The following is a 15,843-nucleotide window of genomic DNA, read 5'->3' as shown; positions in this document are numbered from 1 at the left end:
CAAAGCACCCAGAGAATAAACAGCAAAATTGTGAATCATTCATTTTGGGGGTGGAGGGAAGAGCCAATGGCATGGCACAGAGCGGGGAGGTGTGTCACCTGTGCTGCCTGGCCTCTCTGCTTGACAAGGCTGTTTGCAAAAGTCAGAGGACAGTCTGTGCTTTTCGAGATCACCCCGGAGTGGTGGTACATCTGAATTGCTAGCATCTTGCTTGCCTGCACCCTTTGTTTCCTGTTCCTTGTACTTCTTCAGTTTGCCGTGCCTTTCATCCTCCTCCTATTTCCCCAGCAGCTATGACCAGCCTGAAGGAAATTTGTCGTGGCCTTCCTCTCTACCCTTTGCCTGAAAACAAAGGTCAGAGGAAAGGAATACCCCATGCACCCGTGAGAACACCTAATCTCACTGCTCAGGAGAAAAAGGTAACATGGGGTTTCACAGGGCCTCACTTCTTTTACAGCTAAATGCAACTTGGGGCAGCAGACCTGATTGCCTCAAATGCTTTTCTGAATGTGCACCTAACTTTGTGGCAAATTGTTTCCATGGTGCTATAATTTCAGTGGGTAATGGGACAAAGTACTGGAAATTCTTGGTGCTTGCTTTCTTCCTCCCCCAGAGGTACGCAGGTTGATATGAGGGAGATTTGCTGCACAACAGCTTCCACGACTTTAAATGGCTAAAGAAGATGCATTAGACTTCAATGCTGTCAATCCAGCATTGTTCCTTGGAGGTGAAATTATGAATGCTGTTGCAAAACCACTGCATATGTATGGGAGTGAAAGATAACCCCTCAAATATAATAAACATCAAATGTGATGAATCAGCATCATGGTACAAGCTACACATCTGTATATTTGCATAAAAGATCCAAAGACAATTTATTTTAACCAATAGTCTGAACATCCTGGAATTTAGGCAAGTTTGTAGGAAATGGAATTAATTATTTGTCTTAGTTGTGTAATTCTTTTTGTCTCTTTGTTTGAATAGTCTACGTACACACTGAAGTAATCATTGCATTATTTCATGTTAGAAATTTTTAAAAAGCAGCAGAACGTAATGCTCAGTGGGTGGAGATCCTTAGGAATTTGTGTGGGAGAGGATAAGGTGGGTTCCTTAGTTTGAAAGTCTGTGCTTCATCACATGTAACATCACTTAAAATGTGACATTGTAGTCAGAACACACAAGTTCCTTCCCCACTAACAAGTTGCATGCAACCTCCTTGCCTTCGTGGGAGTTTCCCCCTGGCATCAGCAGCCAAATTCTTTCAAAGTCCACTTCCACAAGCAGAGGAGAGCCTAGTCAAAGGGTAGAAAGAGGAACAGCTGTGATATGTCTAATGAGGGTTTACTTCAATGTCAGGAGCATTCGTGGCTGAGGCATCCTGTCTGTGCCTGGGACAGCTCAGACATATGGAAGTGTGGCTAAGCATGCAAGAAGAGGTCTGTGGTGATGGCTGTGAAGATAAAGCAGTAGGGAGTGAGCTTTACTGCATGTCAGAACATTGCCGATCATCTCCCTTTTTTATTCCTTGCCTTTGCTAAATCCCTTTTCCCCAGGAGAAGTCTGCTAAAGCATGAAGGAGTCCATGTTGCAGGAGAGGAGATGGTATCTCCTAAAAGGATGCCAAACCTTACCCTTTACCTGGGGAAAGAAAGGTAATGACAGTCCTCACTCCCTATATAGAAACTGGAATAGTTTGCTGCCTCCTGTAAGTGTTGCAGGAGTGATCTTGGAGTTCAAGATCCTTAGGACAGCAAGGAGGGTGTACGGCAAGATACTGTGGCAAGTGGTCAAGCCACACCACCTAAGTCACAGAAGGCAAAGACAGGGACTGGGAGAATGGAGAACTACCCGTTGTAGGAGAAGATCAGGTTTGAGGCCATCTAAGGAACCTGAAGGTGTACAAGTCCTTGGGACCTTATGAGATGCATCTGGAAGTCTAAAGGGAACTGGCAGATGAAATGGCTAAGCCACTATCCATCATATTTGAGAAGTTGTGGCAGTTTGGTGAAGGTCCCATGGACTGGAAAAGGGGAAACATAACCTCCATTTTTAAAAAGGGAAGTAAGGAAGACCTGGGAAACTGAAGGCCAGTCAGTCTTACCTTGGTGCCTGGCAAGGTCATGGAGCAGATCCTCCTGGAAACTATGCTAAGGCACATGGAAAATAAGGTGGTTGGTGACAGCCAGCACGGATTCACTAAGGACAAGTCATGCCTGACAAATGTGGTGGCTTTCTATGACAGAGTTACGGTGTTGATAGATCAGGGAAGAAGAACTGCCGTCATCTACCTGGACTTGCAAAGCTTTTGACGCTGTCCTGCACAGCATCCTTGTCTCTAAACTGGAGAGACATGGATTTGATGGGTGGACCACTCAGCAGATAAAGAATTGGCTGGATGGTCACACTTAAAGAATTGTAGTCAACAGCTCAATGTCCAAGTGGAGACCAGTGATGAGTGGTATTCCTCAGGGGTCTGTACTGGGACCGGCACTGTTCAACATCTTTGTCTGCAACATGGACAGTGGGATCAAGTGCACCCTCAGCAAGTTTGCCAACAACACCAAGCTGTGTGGTGTGGTCAACACACTGGAGGGAAGGGATGCCATCCAGAGGGACCTGGACAGGCTTCAGAGGTAGACTCAAGTGAACCTCATGAAGTTCAACAAGGCCAAGTGCAAGGTCCTGCACATGGGTCAGGGCAATCCCAAGCACAAACACAGGCTGAGCAGAGAATTGATTGAGAGCAGCCCTGAGAAGGCCTTGGGGGCGTTGGTGGACAAGAAGTTCAACATGAGCCAGCAATGTGTACTTGCAGCCCAGAAAGCCAACTATATCCTGGGCTGCATGAAAAGCAGCGTGATCAGCAGGTTGAGAGAGGTGATTTTCCCCCTCTGCCCTCATGAGACCCCACCTAGAGTACTGTGTTCACCTCTGGGACCCGCAGCATAAGCAGGACATGGACCTGTTGGAGTGAGTCCAGAGGAGGCCACAAAGATGATCAGAGGGCTGGAGCACCTCTCCTATGAAGCCAGGGTGAGAGAGTTGGGGTTGTTCAGTTTGGAGAAGAGGAGGCTCCAGCAAGACCAGAGAGCAACCTTCCAGTACCTGAAGAAGCCTACAAGAAAGCTGGAGAGAGACTTTTTACAAGGGCATGTAGTGACAGGACAAAGGGCAATGGTTTTAAATTAAAAGAGGGTAGATTGAGATTAGATATTAGAAAGACATTATTTACAGTGAGGGTGGTGAGACACTAGAACAGGTTGCCTGGAGCAGCTGTGGATGCACCGTCCCTGGAAGGGTTCAAGGCCGGGCTAGATGGGGCTTTCAGCAACCTGGTCTAGTGGAAGGTGTCCTATGATTCTAAGATGGCAGTAGACTGAGTTTGTGGCCCCAGTCTACTGCCATTCATCCCTCCTTCTTACCTACCACATGCAATAAGAAGTCATGCTAGTTTGTTGTTTTTTTTATTAGACTTTTAAAGGTTTAAAAGCTGCCTTTCTGATTTATTTCACCCTTAATCCTCCACCTTAAACTCTTAACAGAGTTAGAGGCTCAGCTGGTATTTATTTTATATCTGAAAGGTCAAATATCTTTTTTTTAAGAGGTGTACCATGCTTAGAAAAGCATGTAGACAGAAAAGTTGTCTGTCTAGAAGTTGTTTTTTAAGTCTCAAGACAGGCTTCCAGATTTTGTTGATAGTGTGTAATGCGGAGCATATTGTGAGACTTGTCTTTATATATGACACTGTGTTCATTTTCTGATTGAAGCACTCAGGGGAAGCTTTGACAGAAGTGAAGTTAATAATGCTCTGCTGATTTTCTCAGGATTTGTACCTCTCTTCATATGCCTTCATACCAGTTTTAGCCCTTTCTACAATAATACTTAGCACTGCCAGTGTTTTGTTTTCTTGGGCCTCCTTTTCTGGTTCTGATAGAAATCCTTTAAGGGAGATTTACAAAGTTCTGTGTGTTTGGGGACTTGCCGAAGAGATATATAACTCTCCTGTTGTACCAACTTTAATCCTCTTGGATAAATCAAGCCATTTCTCAGAACTGATTCTGTTTAAATGTTTCCTGAGTTCTCTTCCTTTGGCATTCTTTGCCTGAGGCCTGAAGCAGCCACATTCTCTCTCTTCCCTCCACCGCTCGGGAAAACCTAGTTTTCCATTTCTGAGCATCTGTATCTTAATGTAAAAATACTACAGAGAAACTACCCTTAAAATCTTATGGTATGGTGGTGTGTCCCTTGCAGAACAAGGATGCTGCATGCTTAATCCTGACTGACATTCAGGTAAAGCTGGAGCACCTTGGGAGGACTGTGCACTTCTCAGTGTTGCTCAGAATCAGAAGAAAATGGTATGCCTTCATCCAGGCAGCGATTCCCTTATGTATCTTAGAGCCAAGTCATGTTACAGTCTTCCTGCTACCCCAGCATGATCATCTGTCACCTGATTGCAGTATCAACTGCAAAAAGTTGTGTTTCTGTCATAGGGCTCTGAGGTCAGTAATGGGCCTTGATGACCTTGATGAGCTTCACCTAAGGTCTCCACCCATGCCCTCTGCCCATAGGCTTAGGAGCTCCATTTAAGCTTAGGCCTAGGATTTCAGTTTCAGTTATGTTGGAGATGTGTCTGTCTCTTGTCCTGTCAGAGGCTGTCCCTATGCCCAGCTGTGGCCTTCACTGATCTTGTCTCCGACCTGTAGGCTGGCTTGCTACTGTGGATCTTCCTTGTGATCTCTGGGCCCTGTCTTTCTATGGTAGCCATCTCCAGACCTGACCCTGAGCTACATCCTTAGCTGGGCCCCAGATGTGCACATCACCACAATCCTGCCTGATGACCTGGACTCCTGGTGGAACCTGGCTGCAATCCCTGGGCTGCCCTGCTCACCTCCCTGTGGTGCTATGAGGCTGGACCCTGGCTGGTGAGGTGCCTGTCCTGTTGGCTCTATTGCTCTGTTTGGCTCCCTGTCCCTTAGGGAGCATGTGGCCTTGCTGCTTCATGACATTTTAGTACAGAGAGCTGAAAACCAGAGCCTGTGAAGTCGTGTAGCACCTGAAGTTCTTCAACTTTCTAGAGAAGCAGAGGAGCACTTGACCTTAATGGTTGCTTTACACATCCATAAATGAGGCCCCTTCTAAAAGGTATTATGTGGATTGGAAAGGCCAATGTCTTGCCTCACGTTTTGGAACATCTGGATGATAAAGAACTTGGTTAATCTTTCATAGCCTGTAGGGCATTTATAGGAATAGCCAGTCAGAAATCACCGTGTTTACTTCCCGACCGAGCTGATCTAAACTGGGACCTATTAGGAAGACTAATACATGAAAGGAAAATGTTGCTGTTTAGAGAATAGTGCCACCAAAAATTCTGGGCCTGGATATCATCTGGTGGAAGATGACAGGTGGGAGGCAGCAATGGCTCCGCTGGAAAAGGGGCAGAACTAAGAAAGAAACTCTTGTAGAGTTAAGGAGTAGCTTCCTTTCCTCATTCCTCCCTTACCTCAGTAAACAGGGAGATTGCAAATCTGAGTGTTTGAGCGTCTCAAGATCCTTAAACTGGAAGTTCTGATCTTATTAGAAAATGGAAATGAATGATATACCTTCTGAAGAGGCGCTGGCTCTTCAACAAACACCAATTAACAAAGAGGCTAGTATACTTGATTTCTCAAGAGAACCTCCCAACAAAAATATTTACTGCTAATCAATTGGAGGAGGATTTCATGGGTTCTTTTAACTACGTTCTTCGGACATTGAAAGGTCTGAATCTTGATTGAATAACAGCAGGATCATGTTTTACTGTATAAATGCCAGTGAATTAAAAAACCAGTCACTATTAGGGTGTCTTGAGCTTAAACACAAGAATCAAACGTTAGATCCAATTGGCATATCTAAGAGGAAGACTTTGTATCCTATGCTTGCATTGCACTGAGCTGAACTGAACCAGTAACCCAGCAAATTCAGAGTGGGTTTTTTAAAGCAGCTTATTCAGGCTCAAGCTTCTAAATGCAATTGATTATTTCTCTAAGATACCAATGACTTCTGGATCTGTTTTTTCAGAGGTGCTGAGCATGTGCAGCTTAAGCTTCTGTCAGTAGAAGTTACCAACAGGAAGAACACCTAAATATCAAATGCACAATGTCTAATATTCAGAATGCAATGTGTCAGTTATAGGTAAATCCATCCTACTTAAAGGTTATAGTAATGTTTTATATGGTGCTTTAATGAAATGTAAGGAATAATGACCTTGTATTGCCTTTCCACAGATGCATGATGATCAGCCTATTTGAATTTGCTTCTTGAGTCCTTTTCTCTAGGTTATTCAGTTTATGACTCAATAATAAATATGCAAAATTCTTCCTGATGTAAATGGCAATTGCCCTTTCATAAAGCAGTCAGGCTCCATCTAAGCAATTTTAAGCACCTCAGCTCTCCTATTGAGAGACTGTTTCAGAATCTCTTATATTTAAACTTTTCTAATTTCAAGACTACATTTTTTTATGGCTAATTCACAGCTAGTTATTCCTCTTTCAGCATTTCCTTGAAGCTCCTTCCTGCTTTGACATTTATCCTGCAGTGAGACAGCAATCAAATGTCACCTTTGTTCAGTTAAGCTAAACAAGCCACAGTCTTAGTCCTCTTTTATAAGATCTCTATTGTCTGTGCATCCAAGGCGTCCTTCCCACCCTTCGTGTAATATCCAAGTTCATGTTTCATTAATGTTTGCATCATCAAAATTCAGGCTTCTGCTAATGTGTAACATTAATAGGATAGAGGCTCAGTTTAAGTGAATTTATTTGAAAATCCAAACAGATTTTGCTTGCTTGTATTTTTAGAGCTAAGAGAAATATTTGCCCATCAGTTTCATTATAATATAAATAATACATTGATCAAAGAATGAGTGAGCCTTGCCAAATTGGAAGCAAAACACTCATCCTTGATAGTTCTCGGTAGTTCTTACAGGCAGCCAAAATGCCAAATGTGGCAATGTTTTCCTCTCAATTTTGTTGTTGTTAGGGGTGTAGGTGATTTTATTCTTACTTTAGAAATTCCTTAATATCTAGAATCCACTGTGATAGCTGCTTGCCTCTGAGATTGACTTTGAAAATCCCCACATATTTTGTCATGGTGTGGATATAGCTGGGATTTTTGTATTTATTAATAATGATCACTTGAAAAATGATTGTTTATCTAATTGGAGAAGAATAAGATGGTGTTTGAAGATGGAATTTGCGTTTTCCCGTCTGGTAAATAGGTTTTCCCCCCTTGTCATTCTCTGTGTGGAATGGCAAATCTGATTTGTAGCATTTTACTGGTCTGATCCACAGCTGGTGTAAATCAGTATAGCTTCACTGATCTGAAAGGGTCTGACCCATATGCCTGTTCAGTAGCAAGTGTGCCAACAAAAATGTCTCCTGATATGGGGTGTTTTTAGATTTAGAGATGTTGTTCTCTGTGTGGTTTAAGGTATGCAAGGCCAGCGTGCTCAAATGAAGGGACTGGAGAGCTCTATCCATAAGAGCCAGACCATAGTTGTGTTGAATGAGGATGTTTATTACCGAGCTGAGGGCTTTATAGAACTTTTCAGGACTTCTTACTGGGATGGATGGTGATGATACCTAGACTGGATGGATCTACCTGTCTTTGTTCTAGATGTCTGTACTACAGCCCAGCCCTTCCCTTCCTCCAGAAAATACCTGCTTCCATAACTCTTTGAAGTGCCAATGGCAAGCGTCACAAACATGGGGAATTCTTGCTATACCCAACCCTCTCCAAAACTGGGCTTTCCTGGTTGTTTTGTAGACTGTGATCAGATTTGGAAACAAGCTTGATCCCTTTTTATCCTTTCCACAGCCATTAAAAATCAGTGTAATGAAGATGTGAAGTTCAATATGATTTGTGAATCCCTTCAACTAAAAGTAGTTTGGATAGTGTCACCATTTGTCAGGGAACTGACAAGATCTTTTAGCATCTTTGTATGAAATTGTCGTTTTAAAGATTACAAGTTCTCTATTCTCATTATGGTTTTAATGAAACGGAACATGTAATACAGAGACATGACTTAACAGACTGTTACTAAAGATAATGATTTATTTATGGTTTCTTTCATCTAAAAGGACATACTGTACTTTGCAAACCATGGGTGATGTCTTTGAAGGCAATAGGGAGTATAAGCCACTTAGCATCGTCTGCAGAATTTAATTTGGTGCCTAGTAATCACTTCAGCTAATTTGGAAGTAGCATCAATAAAATAATGTAAACCACCACCCTCTGCAAAACATTAAGATGCTAAATGTAGTGAATCTTTAATAAAACTTAGCGCAAGAACATCTTCATCTGGGAGTATGTCACAGAACTCAGGGCTAAGATCCCTTTTTTGAATGGGAAGTACAGTATGGTCTTCAGTGTCTCTAGGAGTTCAGGGTCTCAGTCTAAGGATTTCTGAACAATGTTTTCCTTGGTAGTTCAGTGCCCCCTAGCACTGTCAGAGGGAATTTGTCCATGTCTGATATTGATAGGATTGAGCACTATTTAACAAATCTCTATGGTCTCTCCATGCAGATTCAGAGGGGTGGGGCAGGGAGGGTTACATGTGTACAGCAATTGAATCTACAAGGAAAGATGCAGGTAGAAATACTTGAGTAGGAAAGCAGGAATGGAGCTCCCCTGGTGTGAGCTTGGCCTTTTGAATTATACCACCCTTGTGATAGCTTAGGCAACCTTCCAGCTCAGTCTGATTAAAGTTCAGGACCACTCACCTCCATTTCTCTTTTACCTCAGTTTGTCTCTCTTGGGTTTTTTTGGCAGCTGGCTTTGCGCAATGCCTTGCGTTATTTCCCACCTGAAATACAGAAGAAGCTGGCACCGGAATTTGGTGAAGAACTCAGGCTATACGGCCATATCTATATGTACAGATTCTTTCCAGATATTGAGATGAGGTAAGGACTAGATGGTTCACGTTGTATTTGGCTGCCATTTCCTTACCAGCTTTCACCTGTGGAACTGACCTTTACATAATGGCATTGCTGTGTCCTAATTTACCTCTTGTAGAAGTCATGTCATAACATACTAATGAAGTGCATCAGCTGAATAAATTGGATGTTCTGTGTATCACTAGGTAGCAGTGGTTTCATTTCCAGCGAGGGATACTGAATGTTTTGGTATACGCTTTGATAAAGGTGCATAACAGTGACCCTTCATTCTCAGCTTTCATCCTGTTTTCTGTCCTCGTGACAGTCCCATGGGATTAGGACAGACGGTGTGCACCCTTCTGGATAGGCTGTGGCAGGGCCAGGACAGTCTCACTGCTGGAAAGCTCAGCACCACTCAACACAGGAAAAGGACTGTGTAAAGTTGTGTGCTTGATAATGCCAGCTTTACCATACACAGAGATCCCAAATGCTCTGCCCCATGGCAAGTCTTAGTTTCTAGAGGCCAGTCATTACTCAGAGACCTCTGATTGCAACCTGGGCAAAAAACTTGCAATAGTCCAGAGCTGCTGCGTGTCAAGTCTCAACTGAACCAAGAGGTAAGATTAGATGAGTGGATGGCTTGAGAACTGCTGTGAGTGGCTGGTTGTTTCCCAGTCTCGCAGAGAAGGCCTTCTGGGCTTAAAAGAAAGATGGTATGTATTTCCAGCATTGGAACCTATATCTGACCCTGGTTTGTAATACGCTGTGCCTGTTGATCTTGGAGCATCACTTCATTCTAGGGCTGATGGGGCTAATATTTGTGGAGCAGAACAGTTTTAGAGAGGGCTGCCAGGGGCTAGCTGCTTTTTTTAGGCTGATTGATTCCTTTTTGCATCCAGCAGGGGCCTGGTTAATGTCTATACAGAAATCTGAAAAAAAACAAGCAATGAGAAAGCACTCTGATTTCCACAGATATCCATATTTCTGTGCTGTTCGTACTAGTTTGGGGTCAGCTCTTGCAAAATCCAGCTAAGGGAAGGACACCTGGAAGGCTGTCTGAAAGATATTGCAGAGCTGGACTTCAGAGAACCCTAGTCCTGAACTACAGATGTGGGCACCATCCAAGTGGGCTTGCATGAGACAGTCCACCAGCTTGTTTCCATCACTGGCATCAGTGACTCTTCGATAGCTTCGAATATTTTTTTCTTTGTGACCGTTTCACTCATCACTCAACAGATTCTTACAGTTTCAGATTAAGAAAGTGCCTTTTGTTCTCTGTAGTCTGGTAGTATTTGAGTTTTGTTCTGCATGTCCCAGGGAGCACAGTCCAACTTGGTTCTGTTCCATTTAACAGCCATGTTCCTGTACCAGCATACTCAGCCGATATTTGAACTCTGGGCTTCTTATGTTCTGAGCAATATTACGTGGAAATATCACCTCTTGATGAATTGGTATAATTCCACAGAAGTCCTATTATTTTATCACATCAAGCTTAAAAAAGCAGAAAACACTAATAAAGTATTGTGGAAAAACTCAAATGCTTTCCCTCCTCATTTGGCAATGACTACAAGGCATTTATTTTAATATCCTGATGTAAAAAGCTAGGATAACATGCATATGATTATGGGAGGAGCCCATTTGCTAAGTGTGTAGAATATACATTCCAGATCTTGGCTCATGAACTGGTCAGCGGATGTCCAATTTTTTTTTTTTTTAGTTGGCACTCTTTAGCCTAACCTTTTCAGTGTAACTGTCTTCCCTCTACAAAGCAAGAGTCCAGCCATTGAATGTCTATGGTTCAATAAAAGGAAGATCATTTAGAAACCATGTCAAATCATGTCAAATGATCCTATCTACCTTCAGGAGTTTCCAGCATCTGTAATGGAGTTGTTACTTGCAGAAAGGCAAAGAGCAAAACTCGTGATCAATGGTTGCACTTCCTTTTGGTATCATACCTTGGAGACCTCGGCACAATTGTATTAAGACCTGTGGAAACACAGCAAAGGAACTGTTCCTGCCTGCAGAGCTGCAGTACAAATCTAAGACCAGAAATTTTAGAGCAATTTGATAGGACAAACAGATGGTGGAGAAGGTATGTGAGATGATTGTGGCAGTTAGCACTGAAGCATGTTAGTGCTAGGAAACCTGACTCAGAATACCTTTGTGAGTGTACCTTACCTCTCAGCTTTGTGGATGGAATGCATCTTATTCAGTAAAAAGGCCCATATTCTCCAAACTAGTTCAGTTTTTGAGAGCTTCTTTGGGTCTGAAATTCAAGCTGGATGTTTTTTCTTAGTAGGATCTTAAATAACAAGGGCTGATGGGCCTGAAGGCAACTTCCACTGATGCTGTTTTCCTTGGCACTGCAGGACTTGGCTGCTTAGCCTGGCAACCGTGTCACAGAGGCCAGTTCCAGGATTCCCCAAATAGTGAAGTTAAAAAGCAATGAGAGCTCTTGGCCACCATATTTATAATTGATTGGGGTTAACAAGTAAGCAAATAAGCTGAATATAGTTTTTTCCCCTTGCTTAGTTTTGATAACAGTTAAAACCTGATTTTTTGGGGAAGTTATTTATGTAATTTCAGATCTGCACTTTTCTCCTTTTTTCTTTATTTCCCCTTCCCTCCTGAATAAGAGCTTGCAACCCAAACGAATGTGTTGGCATATGGGGGTATTTCTGTGGGGTATGTTGTTGTGGTTGCCCTGTGAGTCGGAGTATCTCTTCTAATTTTTTGTGACTACTGTTTCAGAGCGTACCCCATAGCAGAATACCCTTGCAAGACCAAATCAGCTGCTGCCATTATGTTGATGATCATGAATAATCTGGATCCCTCGGTGGCTCAGGTAAGGTACGGTGAAAATAAGGAACCTGGATTCACAGGGCAGCAGCAAATCTGCATGTTGCTTCCTGTACGTGCGCTCACATAAAAATTGAAGAATTGAGGCATATAGGGGAAATTAATCCTTGTGCAGATGATCCTCCTTCCATGGACTGAATAGAATTTTAGTTGTTGATAAGCCTTTTGCTGGTCCTGTGCCCCAGGGTACCTGCCAGCCCCTGTATGTGTAGAGCTGGCTGCTGTGTGTGTTAGCCAAGCAGGCCAATGTCTGAAGAGCCAAGGCAGCCTCCTTATGGGTGATGTCCTAGAACATCCATTTCTCCGAGATGAAGCCTGCAAGGGACTGAATGTGATTCTGTGCTTTTCTTTTTGGTTATATTTTGATTCCTAAGGTTTGGCATCTTTTGTATTAAGTTCTTTAGTTTCCTGCTGTGCAGTTCTGAATTCTGCACAGTGGGTCCCGGTCCTAATGCAGACCTCTGAGGCCTCCAGCAACACTAGCAAGGCTCATTCCAGTTCCCACTGCATACAGGAGCTTGGTCGCTGTCTGCGAGACAGGTAGAGTTCAGCTCCTAGTACGTTGCTCCTGCAACTCACGCTGAAAAATTATTGCTGATGCTTCCTGTATCTTTGAAAGCTTGTCCCTCGAGGACCGATTGACCAGAGGATTACAGGACCAGAGTCTGTCCTTACAAGCACTACCCAGTGTAATGCATCTTTTTGCAAATGGCAGGGGAGAGGCCATGCAGCTATGCCCTGCTCGTCATAGACTCTTCCAGTGCTAAAGGCTAGTGGCAACCAAACTATAAGCTCACTCAGTCCCTCTTTAAGGGAGTTTATTGGATGTCTGTCTAATACAGAAACTGCAATTAAGCAATCACTTTGTAGTATTCTGCATCCAAAATACCATTATAACAATTACAAACACCTAATTTTGAAAAAGGTTTTTAATTTATTCTTGAATTATCACTTTTAGGATGGTATTTTCTGATTTCAATAATCTAAAGAGTGTTGATGCTATATGCTTTAGAAGAGATTTATTACTGAGATTACAAAAATTGCTTGGAGATAGCATGAAATGTTTCAGAAAATTGCTTGCCTTATGGTTAAATTCTCTTTTCAGTTTCCTCAGGAGCTTGTCACTTACGGAGGAAATGGGCAGGTCTTCAGCAACTGGGCGCAGGTAGGCCATTGCTGCTTTTGCAACTTGTTTCATGAAACCAGTTTTACCCTCCCCCATGCACATTCTGCTTAGGCAGTTTGTGATAATTCTTGGCAGTCGTTGTCTCAAAATACTCCAAAACATCCTGTCTGGATATAGGAATGCTCAGTTACGAACGACATAGATGGGAGAGCTTTATTTAGTAAGGAGAGCACAGGCAGCCCAACAGAAATACTAAACATAATACCACAAACATACCAAACTGTGTTTGATGGTGTAAAGGCCAGTTCTTGGTCTTTCTCTGATGCATTTGAATGTGTCTGTTTTACACAGATAATTTTAACGTAAAAATGAATTCTAGGAAACAAAAAAGTCTATCTTTTGCTTGCTTGTTTCTGGTACTTTTGCAACATTTTCCAAAACAATTAGTGGACTAAAAAAAAAGGTTTTGATTTAAGAAAGTGCAATCCCGAGTCCTTTTCTAAGCAAATCAGATTAGCTGTAAATATTTACATGCTAGCTGGCCAGATCATAGTGCACTTTATTGTGTTGCCTAGCAATGTTATCCCTGATCTTCTGAAAAAAATGGCAGGTGGGTAAAAGCCTGTCTAAAATTGAAGCTGGGGTGTTTAAGGTGTAGTTGTATAATCTCTGTTCTTCTTTAGCCAAAAATGGCAATACATACACTTACTTTAATCCAAGTACTGCGAAAAGCACGTAGGAAACATTTTCAGGAGACCTTTGGCATCAGCAACATGTGTGACACGTTTTGTATGAGCTCAATTTATTCTCTCAAGAAAAAAATATTCTCTGGGGTCTGAATGCTCTTACAGGTGTGTAGTGGAAGGAGGAACATTTAGCGAACAACCATCCTGAGCAACTATGGATAGGGATAAAGGTGGTTATTCTGAAATGCCAAAACCACATCATCCCTGCAGCCTCTGGTACGCCCCAAGGCCACAGAGCGGGGACAGGTGGAGATGTGGTATTGAGTTTTGCAGTGCAGAGCAGAAATGACAGGTAAAAAGCTACATCACCCTGAAGGGCAGCATCACTCCCAAAGGGCTGGGAAGATGTTGGTTTCTGATTCTGCAGCTTACATAAGCAAAAGCTGGCTTAAGGAGCCAACTTCTATCATAAACGATAATGTATACAACTTTTAGTTTTATCTGAATCTGGCTTGCTTGTTAAAAAAAAAAAACCAAACAGCAAAACTAATGTGCAAATATAGTTCCTAGTTAAGGGACAGGAATGGATTCCTCACTGTAACATGGGACTGAGTGACCTGGGTTTTCCTCCCAGTTTGTGATTTTTCATTTGTGGCTAAAAGAAAACTCATGCTTTCATTTTCTAATCTGGTAAATGGGAGTTAAATGGAAGTCTTAGGCAGCTTTTAAGGTAAAACTGTTCTGACTGCTTTTAAAAGAAAGGCACCATGGCAATGCACACCATTTCTTTATTCTGTGTATTGATTAGTAAATGCCAGTTAACTAATACCTGTTAACTACATGAGTTTTACAGCATTTCTGATGTGAAATATATAGCAGCCTCGACTGGACTGACATCCCTTAGGCAGGTGCTGGGCTGCAAGGTGAAGTAGAAGGGCTGCCAAAGTAAAAAATTATTTTCTTTTCTCTTGCTCTTATCCAAGCCAGAGCTATGACCTGCAGTTGTTTCACAGCAGAACAAACAAAACCTTTTTGTTTTTGCTTACTTAGGGTAGCAATCACATGAATGTTTCAGTTATGACAGAACATTTTGTTCTCTTTGTGGCTTGAAAACAACATGCTTTTTTGGAAATCTATCATTGCAAAATTCCTAGTGAAAAGGTTCAGTTTGGTTTATATCATCCCTACAGACCTGTGCTTTCTTCTGAATGATTTTAAAAGAACAAACCATGTCCAGAGCTAACTTTACAAGCCTGCAGACAACAGAACTGTTCCTTAAGCTAGGAAAGGCCTTTGCTTCCTTCTTACTAGTTGTGCCTTTCAATGCAAAAAGATCTATCTTACAGCTTCTAGTTTTATAACAATGTTTTTCCTGGCCTACTAAAGAGTTGAGAGTTCAGCTAGTTACCTGTTCTGTCCTAGGACCAGAATTTGATTGTTCAAGATTTTTTTATGAAACAAAACCAAAATGTAAAAAGCAAGGTAGTAACTCCAGTAACTCTTTGCTGTTCAACTTAACTTGCAGCTTGGGAAATCAGCTGGGTTAGAAATGGCTGGCTTCAAATCTGTACTATTTTTAATTGAGATCGAAGACACAACCACAGAGGTGAAGTGCCCGTGACAACTGGTTTTGTTTACTTGTCACTGATACTGCTGTCTCTTTGATCGGTGGTGCCATTTTTTTCTCAAAACTTTGTGTCCCTACAGAACCTGTAGCTTCAAGCTATTGCTGAATTCTAGTATTGCATGGGAGAGCTCTCCTCAGGCCTAGCTGTCACATACTAAAAGTCCCGTGGAATATAATGGTCTTTGTGATCCACAATGATGGACGTGAGTCAAATCTATGCTTAGATGAGCAAAGCCTATTTTTTGGCATACATCAAGAGTAACTACTGAATTATGCAGACAAAGCTGAGATGTATTTATTTGCATACTCTTGGGTGCCTCAAGGACTTCTTTCACTGTGTATAATGAAAGTGGATTTTTTTTCTTTGAGAACAAAAATTATTTCATTTTTAAGTGCACATTGTAATATCCATTTGTTGAAAAGATGATGAGCACTAGAAGATGCTCAATTACCCATTTCAGGTTAGGATCAATACTATGCATGGGTATTTTAATCACTTTTATAGGGAAATTTTGCAGCTTGCCTTTTGAAAGATTGCCAGAAAAGTGCCAGATCCAAATGGCTGACCTCAAGATAAAATTAGAATGGCTTTAAAAATGAAGGATTTCTGGGGTTTGTACTGGAGAAATTATTCTG

The 15,843-nt window shown here is 42.1% G+C and overlaps 1 protein-coding gene across 1 annotated transcript in view; it reads left to right on the top strand.

Moving 5' to 3' along the window:
• The first annotated feature begins 115 nt into the window (after positions 1 to 115).
• The window catches only part of UROC1 (urocanate hydratase 1), a 45,153-nt gene continuing 29,425 nt past the window's right edge, over positions 116 to 15,843 (top strand). Inside the window, exons 1-4 of the mRNA XM_005432529.4 lie at positions 116 to 419; positions 8,806 to 8,936; positions 11,661 to 11,754; positions 12,874 to 12,933. Coding sequence (XP_005432586.2) covers positions 294 to 419; positions 8,806 to 8,936; positions 11,661 to 11,754; positions 12,874 to 12,933 — 411 coding nt within the window. The 5' untranslated portion in view covers positions 116 to 293. The remainder of the gene's footprint in view (positions 420 to 8,805; positions 8,937 to 11,660; positions 11,755 to 12,873; positions 12,934 to 15,843) is intronic.

The sequence above is a fragment of the Falco cherrug genome, chromosome 4 (assembly GCF_023634085.1).
Source record: "Falco cherrug isolate bFalChe1 chromosome 4, bFalChe1.pri, whole genome shotgun sequence".
In the NCBI taxonomy this organism is placed as follows: domain Eukaryota; kingdom Metazoa; phylum Chordata; class Aves; order Falconiformes; family Falconidae; genus Falco; species Falco cherrug.
Note: the sequence above shows the minus strand (reverse complement) of the source record. Positions and strands in the feature narration are given on the sequence as shown.